The sequence below is a fragment of the Vanacampus margaritifer genome, chromosome 9 (genome assembly GCF_051991255.1).
Source record: "Vanacampus margaritifer isolate UIUO_Vmar chromosome 9, RoL_Vmar_1.0, whole genome shotgun sequence".
Taxonomy (NCBI): Eukaryota; Metazoa; Chordata; class Actinopteri; order Syngnathiformes; family Syngnathidae; genus Vanacampus; species Vanacampus margaritifer.
In genome coordinates this window covers 12,027,409-12,040,253 of record NC_135440.1, presented here as the reverse complement: position 1 = coordinate 12,040,253, position 12,845 = coordinate 12,027,409, and the positions used below count along the sequence as shown (strand labels likewise).

The 12,845-nt window shown below is 37.6% G+C and overlaps 1 protein-coding gene across 4 annotated transcripts in view; it reads left to right on the top strand.

Moving 5' to 3' along the window:
* The window catches only part of triob (trio Rho guanine nucleotide exchange factor b), a 120,317-nt gene that overhangs the window by 73,465 nt on the left and 34,007 nt on the right, over nucleotides 1–12,845 (top strand). For all 4 annotated transcript variants that reach the window (XR_013295225.1, XR_013295224.1, XM_077574793.1 and 1 more), the window contains exons 28-37: nucleotides 15–124; nucleotides 251–320; nucleotides 751–840; nucleotides 941–1,033; nucleotides 1,124–1,235; nucleotides 2,491–2,681; nucleotides 2,762–2,863; nucleotides 5,578–5,717; nucleotides 5,906–6,005; nucleotides 9,113–9,365. Coding sequence is in view for 2 of the 4 variants with exons in the window: in XM_077574793.1 (XP_077430919.1) it covers nucleotides 15–124; nucleotides 251–320; nucleotides 751–840; nucleotides 941–1,033; nucleotides 1,124–1,235; nucleotides 2,491–2,681; nucleotides 2,762–2,863; nucleotides 5,578–5,717; nucleotides 5,906–6,005; nucleotides 9,113–9,365 (1,261 nt within the window). In the remaining 2 variants the exon portion in view is untranslated. The remainder of the gene's footprint in view (nucleotides 1–14; nucleotides 125–250; nucleotides 321–750; nucleotides 841–940; nucleotides 1,034–1,123; nucleotides 1,236–2,490; nucleotides 2,682–2,761; nucleotides 2,864–5,577; nucleotides 5,718–5,905; nucleotides 6,006–9,112; nucleotides 9,366–12,845) is intronic.

The window sequence follows — 12,845 nt, the reverse complement described above, 5'->3', positions numbered from 1 at the left end:
ACTTTTACATGTAGACGTATCTATGGGAGATGACCAGTGGTGTGGAGGAGATTCCTCCAGGAATCCTCAACAAGGAGCACATCATCTTTGGGAACATGCAAGACCTCTACGAGTTTCATCACAAGTCAGTTGAGCAATCATTTTTGACGTCTTGCATTCTGCAGAGTGATTTTAGTTGATCATCTAAAGTAGCAACTATAGACTCACAGAGGGTAAAATATCCGACATTAATGCGTCTGTTTCTGCACAGCATCTTCTTGAAGGAGTTGGAGAAATATGAGCAGCTTCCGGAGGATGTGGGTCATTGCTTCGTCACCTGGGTGAGCGTAACATAAAATGGCGCACAATGACGACTGTTCCATCATTTCTTTTATTTTAGGTTTTTGACATTTACTTTTATTCATGTGTGGCACGCTTATGTTAATGTTTTTCTACTGATGACGTGTCCCACGATTTCTCCCGGCAAAAAAAAAAAAAATGGAACAGACATAAATAGGTTTGCATTTGAACACTCATCTTGGTACATTTTGTGAGCAGCAATGTAATTTATTATGATTTTTTTTTTGTTGTTATTTGAGGTAGGGATGTGCTCATTATTCTTTACTCCTGAAAAAATATATTTTTTAAAGCACAGCAAGTGCAGTTATTTCATAAGTAACATTTTGCACACCAAAAAACTTTATTACATTTAAAAAAAAAAAAATCCCAAGATTACTTGTTTTGAATGTTTATGTTGTTTCTCCCCCTCAGGCCGACAAATTTCAGATGTACGTCAACTACTGTAAGAACAAGCCCGACTCCACGCAGCTCATCTTGGAGCATGCTGGACCATATTTTGATGTAAGTAAAATATAAATTGCGCATTGGTTTCTCTTATTCTTTAAATTACTCCACAAAGATTGCGTATGCTTGACAAATTGGTGTTTTTTTGGTTTTACAGGAAATCCAGCAAAGGCATCGTCTTGCCAACTCTATTTCATCTTACTTGATTAAACCAGTCCAAAGAATTACTAAGTATCAACTGCTTCTTAAGGTGCAGTACAACACATTTCTCTAAGTTGCTAACTAATAATAATAATGAACTATATTTATCTATGTTGTTTGTGTGTGTCTGTGTGTTTAGGAGCTATTAACATGCTGCGAGGAAGGAAAAGGAGAGATCAAGGATGGTCTTGAGGTGATGCTAAGTGTCCCCAAAAGAGCCAATGATGCCATGCACCTCTCTATGCTGGATGGTGGGTTGAAACACGCACACACACGCACACATTTCTTACTGTACTCGTGTTCCACTTACATACAGTAGTTCCGTTTTGAACCGTTTTCACACAGCACCCGGTTTATGGGGTGTTCACAGTGAAGCAGGGCGCAGGTTGACCATATTTGGCACTGATGCTAAGCTAGCAGACAGGTAGTAACACCTTTTTCTTTTTTTTTACAATAATATGTTCTATGCAGCCACACTAGTCTACATATGTTGTTCTGTTTAATATAGCGGTAGTGGAATATGAGGGTAGGCAGCAACAGAAAAATCCAGCCGTTTTTATCCATCTCAGGGGTCGGCCATTTTGCCACTTGCTGTCGTCTGAAGAGGACATGAATTAAAATTGCCGAATGAACAATACTGAGCTCTCCAGAAGGAAAATAAATAAATAAAATAAAATAATGAAGAGGACATCAATGTTGCTCAGGTCTCAGGTAACAACCAATCACAGCCACACTTCAGAAAACAGGTGAGCTCTGATTGGTCGTTGCCTGAGCCCTGAGCAACTGTGATGTCATCATCAATCGACAGCACGTAACAAAATGGCCAAACCTTGAGATGGATAAAAACGGCTGGATTTTGCTTCATAACTCATATTCCAAAAATGTATATTAATCAGAATATCATGTTTACACTAGTGAGGTCGCATATAACATATTATTGTCAAGAATGATTAAAGGTGAACTTCCTCTTTAAGTAGTTACAACGGAAAGCGCTTAGCTTTACTAATAAGTAGCAGGAAGAAGAGAAGTGAGGGATGTGTGGCTTGACTATATTTTATTTTAAGCTAAAGTTTCTGTTGTTAGCAATGCTAAATTGGATATATTTGTCCATCGTTGTGTCTACTTTACCATATCAAAGTACGTCATTTGTCTTACAACTAACTCTTACAAAATATCTTGCTGTGAAATCACTCCGCCATCACTTGTCCCATTCGGATACGTCCGCAGTAAAAACCTTTTCGCATGCCACCATGCTTCATTTCGCAGCAGCACATACACAATCAATGAGTTAGTTTACAGTACACTGTCATCTGCTGAGTGCAGTGTGAAAAGGCTAAAGAGCATATCAAGGTCTATTGTCACAAATTGATCTTTTTGTCACTGAAATGTCATCACTGCCATTCAACACAAATTGTTCAACTGTGACTCAGCATTCAACTTGCCACCCACGTATTTGTACACACACACACACACACACAATTAAAGCCTTTTTCCATGTTACCTCAGGGTTTGACGGGAACATTGACTCCCAAGGAGAACTGATTCTTCAGGAGTCCTTCCAGGTTTGGGATCCCAAAACTTTGATCCGGAAGGGCCGTGACCGCCATCTCTTCCTCTTTGAGATGTCGCTGGTTTTCAGTAAAGACGTGAAAGACTCAAACGGACATAGCAAATACCTTTACAAGAGCAAGCTGTTTGTGAGTACTTTAGGCTTGGAGTATGTTGTTGTGTTATTGCAAGCTTTTATATGTATTATGTGTGGCGTTCACATCCACAGACGTTGGAGCTCGGAGTGACAGAGCACGTGGAGGGGGACCCTTGTAAATTTGCCCTGTGGGTAGGCAGAACCCCGACCTCGGACAACAAAATTGTGCTCAAGGTGCAGTATAAAGAAAACACTTAACACATAAAATATAATAAAAAATTCTAGTACTATTAAAATGAGCATTTGAACAACTCTTCACAATCACAAATATATTGATTAGGTCTGTTTTATGGGATTTGTGTCATACTAAACAGTATGAGCATACTGTCACTTTAATTAGCAACAAATTGTTGAACATATTGTGATTGACATGTTTTTGCCATTCCATACTAAATTCTCATGAAATCACAATGTCATGAGCAACTGTTTGCCTAGTCCATCCCCTACACCGCCACTAGGTGGTGGTGTGCTTTCTGCTCCTCGCTTTGGTTTCACTCTGACATTTTAGCATCACTATTGGTGGATCAGATGAGTGACAAACTATGCAGCTCGTATGCAGTGAGAATAATTTTCTACATACTGCATTTTTTATTCATTAAATTACACCCAACCCAGATATTAAAGGAATACTTGACTCATTGAGCCGTTTTCAGCAGTAAAAATTATGTCCTGAATGAATTTGATAACTACATTATTTTTTGTATACAATTAATCCCTCTAAAAAAATTCCACTTGGTGTCGACTGAAGATGACATCACCTGTGATGAGGAAGTAGGTAACGGACAATCACGGCTCACCTGTTTTCTGGGTTTGGTCAGCAAACTGAGCCATGATTGGCCGATACCTGTTTCCTCAGCACAGGTGATGTCATCTTCAGTCAACAGCAAGTGGAAAAATTAGCTTTTGAAGGTATTACGTGTATACAAAAAATAATGTAGTTTTTTCAAATTCATTCTGTACAAAATACTCAAACTTAAAACTTAAAATATTGACAGACACACAATTTCTTTAAATAAAAAAAATAAATGTAACAAAAGCTTAATGTTACAAGATACCACATTAGTTAGTTATGTACAAAAAAAGTTTAATAAATGTGAATCAAGATATCATGCAATTTACATACCACACTAATACAAATAACGTTTTCACCAGTCACGCCAAGCTGAGGTTTTGACTCTTTTTTTTTTCTCGTTTAAACTCATTTTCCTAAACCACTGTATGTTTTGATTTTTAACTCATTCACTGCCATCGAAGGCTATAGATGTCAAAAATTCATTTGAACTATTTCTATTAGTTTAACATTTTTCCCACTTTTGTTAACAAGAGTATGAATACCTAGATTTGTTTTTATTGTATTAGAACAGATATAAAATTTGCGATTAATCGTGAGTTAACTAGTGAAGTCTTGCGATTAATTACGATTACAAATCTTAATCGCCTGATGCCCCTAATTTTTAATTATCTTTTCTTTAAAAAAAAATAAAAAAAATAAAAATATATATATATATATATTTATTTATTTTTAAGTAAAGATTAATAAAAAATTATGGGTGTCAGGAGATTTCACTTTGCAATCGCAATTAATCGCATGACTTCACTAGTTAACTCACGATTAATCACAAATTTTAAATCTTTTCTAAATGTACAAAAAATAAAATTCTAGGCTTTCATACTCTTGTTAACAAAAATGGAAAAAAATGTTAAACTAATAGAAATAGTTCAAATTAATTGTTGATGTCTATTGCTGTCAATGGCAGTGAATAAGTTAATTTAAACGTGGGACTATGTGACAAGAGGTCTGTCTGTATCTGTGTCCCACTATGTAATTTGTGATGACCATCCAATTCTGTTCCTTATGTAATGTGTCATCACTGCAGCCTTGGCGCTGCCGGTGTCAAAGTGAAGGAGGGAGCAGGCTGCGTCACTGACAGAGAAATTAGATGCTGGCAATATTCTGAAGTGTGGAAGTTAGCAGACGAGATCATCATCATTACATCATTGCGCCTTAATCACAACAACAAAGCGCACGTGGTCCAGAAAAAAAAAAAAGCTTGTTCGTTTTTTTAACCCCTAAAATCCACTTTATGTTGAACTCATTTACAGCCATTGACGGCTATAGACGTCAAAAATTAATTTGAACTATTTCTATTAGTTTAACATTTTTTCCACTTTTGTTAACAACAGTATGAAAACCTAGAAAAAAAATATTGTACATTTAGAACAGATATAACATATGTGATTAATCGTGAGTTAACTATTGAAGTCATGCGATTAATTACAATTACGCCCCTCATTTTTAACTCTTTGACTGCCAGACGTTTTCAGAAAAGGGATGCCGTGGGTGCCAGCCGATTTAAGCATTTTGACTGATCTTTTGACTGATCTTTCAAGGTCCACAGAAAATTATGTGTTTGGACTATGGAAACACACATACTACCAAATTAAACATTGAACTCTCATCTTTCATCAGAAAAAAAAGTTTGTTTCTACCTTATTCCGTTTTTGAGTAATCAACAATAGAAAATGGTTAGTTTCACCTCTGTTTTGAAACAAACGTCTTTTAACGTCTTTGGCACTCCTCCATAGGATTTTACTAAACGTTATTTAACGTTTTTGGCAGTCAAAGAGTTAATAATTTTTTCTTTCTTTTTTTTTAAATATTTTTTTTTAATGTCTAGGTTTTCATATTCTTGTTAACTAAAGTGGAAAAAATGTTAAACTAATAAAAATAGTTTAAATGATTTTTTTACGTTTACAGGCGTCAATGGCAGTGAATGAGTTTATGTCATCATGCTTTTCATTCTCATTCTCATCTACAAATTGCTGACTTTTACAGTTTTGGATGTTGTGCATAATGACAAAGTCAACGTGGCGTTTTTTTATTCCAGGCTTCAAGCATCGAAAACAAGCAGGACTGGATCAAACACATTCGTGAGGTCATTCAGGAGCGAACGGTCCATCTGCGCGGTGCTCTGAAGGAGCCCATTCACATCCCCAAAGCCTCCACCGCCAAACATAAAGGCAGACGGTAAGCCAACAGAGCATCACTTGTTTGTTGTGTTCGTCTTGACAGCGCTCACTAAAAGAGCAAGTCTATTCTCTCGTGGCGTCCAGTTAACACAGCTGGGCTGCGTTTGAATCAAACAATGCCACTCCATCGAAAATGAACACTATACTTAGACTGACATTATGTCCAAACTGTTTGACCACCTGCAGAGATGGAGAAGAGCTAGACAGTCAAGGAGATGCTAGCAGTCAACCTGACACCATCTCAATTGCCTCAAGAACGTCCCAGAACACACTGGACAGTGATAAGGTAGAGGAACGCACACACTCACACTTGTATACTACACTGTTTCCCAACTTTTGACATTAGCAAAATCTCATGGCACACCACCTTGCAAAAACAGAAAAGCGGCAATAAAACAGGCCAAAACCCTGATGTAAGGCAGAGCAAAAGACTAGTTGCATATTATTTATTGTTAACCTAATGTGAAAGTGTCAAGATTTTAAACATTTCTCCAGAGGGAGCCATTCTAATTCACGTGATGATGGCAATCAAGAGTACACGGGCCCGAAAAGAGAATGCACTAGAATAGGGATGGTCAATTAAAATACCTGCAAAATATGTGCTTTCAATGCTTCATAATACATTTTTCTATGCACAAATAAAATATCAACTATTCTAAAACAACAAGAAAGGGGTTGAACGAAAAGGAGGGAAAAACTAACCATCTGCTGTTTTATATATACTGTATATATATTTCTTTCTAGTGCAAAGGGCTTTCTTGCTTAAATGTTACAATTCAAAGACAGCACAAAACTGCTAAACAGCAATTCACCATTAAGTGCAAGAATTAATTTGGAAATGTTTTCTCAAAAATCAACTCCCTCAAAATTGCATTACTTATTAACTATGTTTGTCCTGCATTATCATCCCAAATCTGTAAAGTTATTAGCCCTACTCATGTTTTAGTATAGGGATGTATACGACCCAATATAACCTTAACTAAGCCATGTCTTCCATCTAGTGGTGAATGGTGATATTACAACTTAAAATTAAAGTTTATGCATAGTAGCAGTTTGGCACACACAAATTGGCATCTTTGCTGATTTTCTTTAAAAGTATTATTTTTAATATTTTTTTTTAAATGACCCCCCAACCCCCAATTTACTCCCAATTTTTCGTGGAAAACTTCTTCTATTTTTTAAGTTTTTAAGTAAAACATGTATATATATATATATATAATGTTTATTTATTTAAAAAAATAATAATAATAATTTAAATAGGCAAAGTGTGGCTCCCATTCCAGAAGACTTTCCAAATTTTCACTTTGCTCAGATTTCACATTAAGTTCCCCATAGGGAATAATGTAAATCCAATGCATTCATTATTTTCTCACTAGAAAACCGTAGAAATAGAAATCGTCTGCTCTCGGGTAGAGTGGGGAAAGAGTGGTTAGCACGTCTGCCTTGCAATTTTTTTGCGGTTTGGGGTTTGAAACTCGGCAGGGGCCTTTTGTGTGGAGTTTGCATGTTCTTGCTGGGCTTGTGTGGATTTTCTCCAGGTAGTCCTGCTTCCTCACACATTCCAAAATCATGCATGTTATGTTTATAGAAAACTAAAAAAGTGTCTCCATGCATGGCTGCTTTGATGATTATGATTCTCTTCAAGTAACTTTTTATACTCCTAACTTTTCATTCTTGTTTAACTTTTGGACCTTCATTTTTTTTTCTTTTCTTAAAATGTTAAATCCGGTTCTGATTTGTTCAACCAAGATTTCCCTGGTTTTAGTGAATATTATTAAGCATACAAAAGGAACGTTTTTTTTAAATTTTCTGACGCCCACTGCGTTCACTTGTTATTGCACGTGACGACTGCAGCCTTTGGACATGCAACTATCTCTCTTCAACGCGTTTCCTTCAGAAGCGTTGCGTGACGGTCCATCTGACTTGATACAGTGGGTGTGTGTTTGCGTGCGTGTTTGTGTAAGAGAGATTCACTGGAAGCAGGGACAGTCGGCACTGGTTATATCTGGTAATAGCACCACAGAAGGCCCGTCCTCCTACGCTCAGTATGAGCAAAGCTAACAAGCACACACACACTACCGCAAAGTAAGATTTCTATACTTTTAAGACGCACTGATTGTAAAGCAAAGCCAAGCTTTTTTTGTCCTCACTGTAACAAGAACGGCAAGACTTAAATAGAAACGCTCATTGCATTTTTCAGTAGCTTGTAAGGACACAAATTATTGTATAAGTGTTCATTCCATTGAGGATTCGTGAATGCATCTTTTAAATGAGCACAATACCACTTGCAAATAAATATTCCCGGTCAATTTCCTAGGTTTGAATGCTTCTTTATATCTCGGACTCGCTGTGAGGATTCTGTGTGAAACCTCTCATTCAGGAGGCGGTGACACTGGTGTGTTTGTGTATTTTTTTTTTTTTTGCATGCGAGGGCTCGTGTTCCTGTGCGCATCCGCTTTAGTGACTGACTTGTCAGCTGCTTCAGCCTCCCACTCACAGAGGATGCTCGCCTCTATGCCAGACAGGAAAGAACCCTTTTAAGTTCTCACCGCTTTCACTCTACCGCTTGGCTTCTAAAAAAGAGATTGCAGACAACCCCTGAGTTTCGGGTTTATGTATGTTGCCGAACTGCTATTAGTAGGACTTTCAAGAAGGCTTTGATGGATTCTTCTGCTGACCATTAAAGTGGACTGCGTTGACGGTGGATCAAGAATTGATTGACTTACTGCTCTATTTTTTCCCAGTGGAGGTTGAATAAAGGGTTTTTTTCTTTGCCGACTTTATCGTGTGAGGCTTGGGGTGGTATAAAGGCAGTCGTAGTGGGTTGTGCAGTCTGATTGCTGTCAGAGTTTAGAAAACTTTTGGAGCTTTTCTCACAATGAGGGAGTGGAAAACAATGGAGAAATTGGAGGAAAGAATCGCACATCCAGTTTCTCAACTTCTCAGCTCGCTGGCTTTACCACACTACCAAAGGGTATGTTGAAAATCAAAATGGAAACATTCATTTAAAAAGACTGAAACGCATGTGACGTGTTAATGACTTTTTCTGCTACTTATGTATGCAATTTTATTGTATGAACTTGTTATAAGGCATACCTAGTCCAATCCAAAACCGGCACCTCTACAAAGACAACAATAAAGATGAATGACCGATTGACACTATGATCAGATTGATATTAATTTAACAGTCAAATATTTGTCATTTACTTAATTCAAGCATGTCCCTATTTTATGAGTACAGAATCTTAAAATGATTACACAAGCTTCCACGTTAATATGTATATATAAATTAGAAATAGGCCTACGGATCCTAAACAACATTTTTTTTTTAAAAAAAGTACTTTGGTTGCCTTAATTTACTGTTAAGAAGTGAAAATGTATTTTCTGTTTCAGCTGTCGGGTGGTTGCGAGCTGACCGTGGTCATCCATGACTTTGTGGGCAGCAACGGTGGCAGCAGCGGTGAGCTGACAGTGCGACGAGGCCAGACGGTGGAGGTTCTGGAGCGACTCCACGATAAGCCAGACTGGTGCCTGGTCCGGACCACCGACCGCTCTCCGGCCCAGGAGGGCATCGTTCCCTGCTCCATGCTGTGTATCGCGCACTCCAGGTCGTCCATGGAGATGGAAGGGCTCTTCAACCACAAAGGTAGGACAAGGCTTTTATACTTGATCTTGAATTTTTAATAATATAATGTAATGTATAAAAATCTATGTATGAACTGGAGCCAATCACAAAAAGGAGTCATGCCACGTCACATATGACAAAACTCCTTTCAATTCTGTATTTCAGAGCATCTGGCTCATTTCAGCGCACTGTGACATTTAATGCGGGTCTCTCACAGAGCATTTTTTTAAAGCGTTGTGTAAATGGTGAAGTTAGTTAGTTTTCTTTCAATAAAATGTTTTATGCAGCACCACTGCTCTAAACACGGTATTTTGATTAATATTGCATTTGTGGAATATGAATAAATCATCAATATCCACACATTGTTTTTTTTATCCATTTTCTCAGGGGGCAGCCATTTTGTTACTTGCTGTTGACTGAAAATATTCATTTATTAACAGTTGTTCATTTATCAAGACTCATGTACTTGTTTTGACTAATTGGACCTTTTTCCAAGAGTAAACATTTATTGTCTGTAAAGAAACAAATATTTACTTGCATAATCATGTTAATATATATGGAACTTTATGCTTAAAAAAATCTACGAAGGCAAAAAAAATATTTTGAAAAAAATATATATATATCAAGCTGTCATTGTGATTTGCTTTTTTTATGTATAAACAAAAGGAGGAAATATTGATTTAAATTGGAAAATGTATTTTGGTGGGGAGATTATATTTTTCATGCCATAGTATCACCAACCAAGCATCACTTTCATGTTCATAATCCTAAATGAAACCGAATCTTGAAAAGATTTAAGAGTGTAGTTCATCTGACTGCTTGTCATGTAGTTTCGCTAGTGTGTATTTTTATTTAAAATCCCTCTATTCAAATCATGCCACACATAGATTTCCACGTTTCCTCAACAGCTGCATACAGCCACGTTTTTACCAAGCGGAAAAGTTCAGTTCAGCTATCTTTGATACAGGTTGGAACGGTAATCCCTGTTCACACTCTGAGATGAGGAGGCCGGATAGTGAAAGCTGCATCATCCAAAAAAATAAAATAAATCAGTTTGCTAGAAAAAAATTACAGACAACAGAGTAGAATGACCAGTAGTCTTTGTTTTGTGTTGTGTTTGGCTTTTTTCAAGTCTTAAGAAAAAAACTTAAAAGAGGAGACATTAAGATTTCTTGCCGGAGATTTCCAAGTAGGGATTGTGGTCTCATCTCAAGATGAATAAGATCGGTCATCCTTCGTGGTCAGATGAGGGGTTTTTTTGGATCCTAAAATTGATAGCTCAAAGGAAACCTTTTTCTTTCTTTTTTCAATCAAATATTTTATTTGTATTTTCCTTTTTAGTAGTTTTTTTTTTTTTTAAGAGGGTTAACTCTTTGACTGCCAGACGTTTTCAGAAAAGGGATGCCGTGGGTGCCAGCCGATTTAAGCATTTTGACTGATCTTTTGACTGATCTTTCAAGGTCCACAGAAAATTATGTGTTTGGACTATGGAAACACACATACTACCAAATGAAAGATTGGACTCTCATCTTTCATCAGAAAAAAAAGTTTGTTTCTACCTTATTCCGTTTTTGAGTAATCAACAATAGAAAATGGTTAGTTTCACCTCTGTTTTGAAACAAACGTCTTTTAACGTCTTTGGCACTCCTCCATAGGATTTTACTAAACGTTATTTAATGTTTTTGGCAGTCAAAGAGTTAATAATAGCAACTTAACATTTTTTCGCTTTTACAAGAGTTATCACTATCATGTATCACATAGTGAGTAGCAGCCAATTCCAGATCATTATTTAACTGGTAAGTGGTTGTGAATATGCCCGCCAGTGGACAAACTTAGTAAAAATTCCATTGCTTGAAAAATAGCAGTAATAGTACCCTATTCTCTTTCCCATGGGCCAGTCTGGACCCTGAAGGGGCCCGTTCTGGCCCAATGGCCCTACTTTTAACACCCCTGTTGCATTTTGTGTCTAGATCTTCCCAAACGGCATAACAAAAAGACACCCCATATATCAGCTGTACTGTTGAAAATGGAACTGTAAAATAAGGTGAACAGTCCCGAAAAGTAATGCCTGATGGAAATGGAAACCGTTGTTTATTGTTTGAAAGGTCACTGAGCCTAAACATTCTTGTACGTCATCTCTCATGAATCTGCACCATGTTAAAGGCGAGCATCAATATTCACAGATCGAACCATTAAAGCGTTTCTTTAATCTTAAAGTGTGGGTGAGTGCAAGGCAGCTTGTTTCTATGGCAATATGGCTGACAAATATTGTGTTGGCACTTTCATGTGATGAGACTCTTGTTTATCTAAGAAATGATATTGCAAGTCACAGCTTGGGTTTTTAGCTTATGCGGCCCGGGAAGGTGAGACTGCTTATCTTCTAGCAGCTTCTCATCTTTGTTTTTTATTAGCACAAGCTCTTGTTTTTAGCTTTCATTTCTTTGTTTCTACTGTTTGTATGTTTTATGTGGTCAGCAGGAATGCTGAAAAGAGTTGCTGGCTCAGGCGTGGCGGATGAACTAGACAAGGATGACAAAAGGTCTTCCGTACTTTATCGTTCCTTTGTGTTTGCTGACCACCAAGGAAGACAATTCGTACCAAATTATACGAGCGGGATGAGTTTCAAGGGATCAGAGGAGAAAATCTCACCTATTCCTGGAAGCAGTCGTTAATGTTAAAAGTCAATAGAGGTCTGAAAAACAAAGGGAGTCCTTTTACTTGCTATGCTTTGAAGATGGAAGCTGATCGTCTTGACTTATAATTGAATCTCTGATTATTAGATGACAGAATGCATACAGTCAGTGTTTTTCATAGAGTTGCGCAACTGCTGTTCTAATCTTTACAATCCTCTTCAATTGATTGGAGAAGTTGATCAATTCCTGGCATTTGTTCTTTTATCAAAGAAATGAACTCGGGTAGTTTTCGAATGGAAATGCATTTTGACAAAAAGAACTTTGTGTAAAGTGACAACAACAAAAAACTCCTTTGTGTATCCGAGGTGCACACAATAGATCGTTAAAGACGATGAAGCACACTTTAGCGTGCATTTCATAACCGGATCTATATTTGTTTCAAGGCATGGTGTATAACTTGCACCCGCCCCCTCAAACTGAGTGGGCGCGCCAACAAAGGGTAATACGGCAGATGCACAGCATGGAGCCAGACGTTCCCTTGGAACACGTACAGTGGAGGCTTGCCCACTGTCCTTATAGCAACCCACTCGTGAGGGAGGGAGAGAGAGAGGGCGGGATGGAGAAACTCTCATGCTGCATTTGACTTTTTTCCTCCTCACTCTGGACTTCTTACATGCTCAGTCCGCATATTCAAGGAGGAAAAGCTTTTATCGTTAGCCACATGGTGTTTTAGTTGTTCGATGCAGAGATGCTTTAAAGGGATTGTTTAAGAAGGATTTTCTGAGGCTTGATATTTGACTGACATGGACCATGGAATCCAGTCTTTAGTGTCTCTGTACCCTTTTTGCCCCATGGAGTCAACACAAGA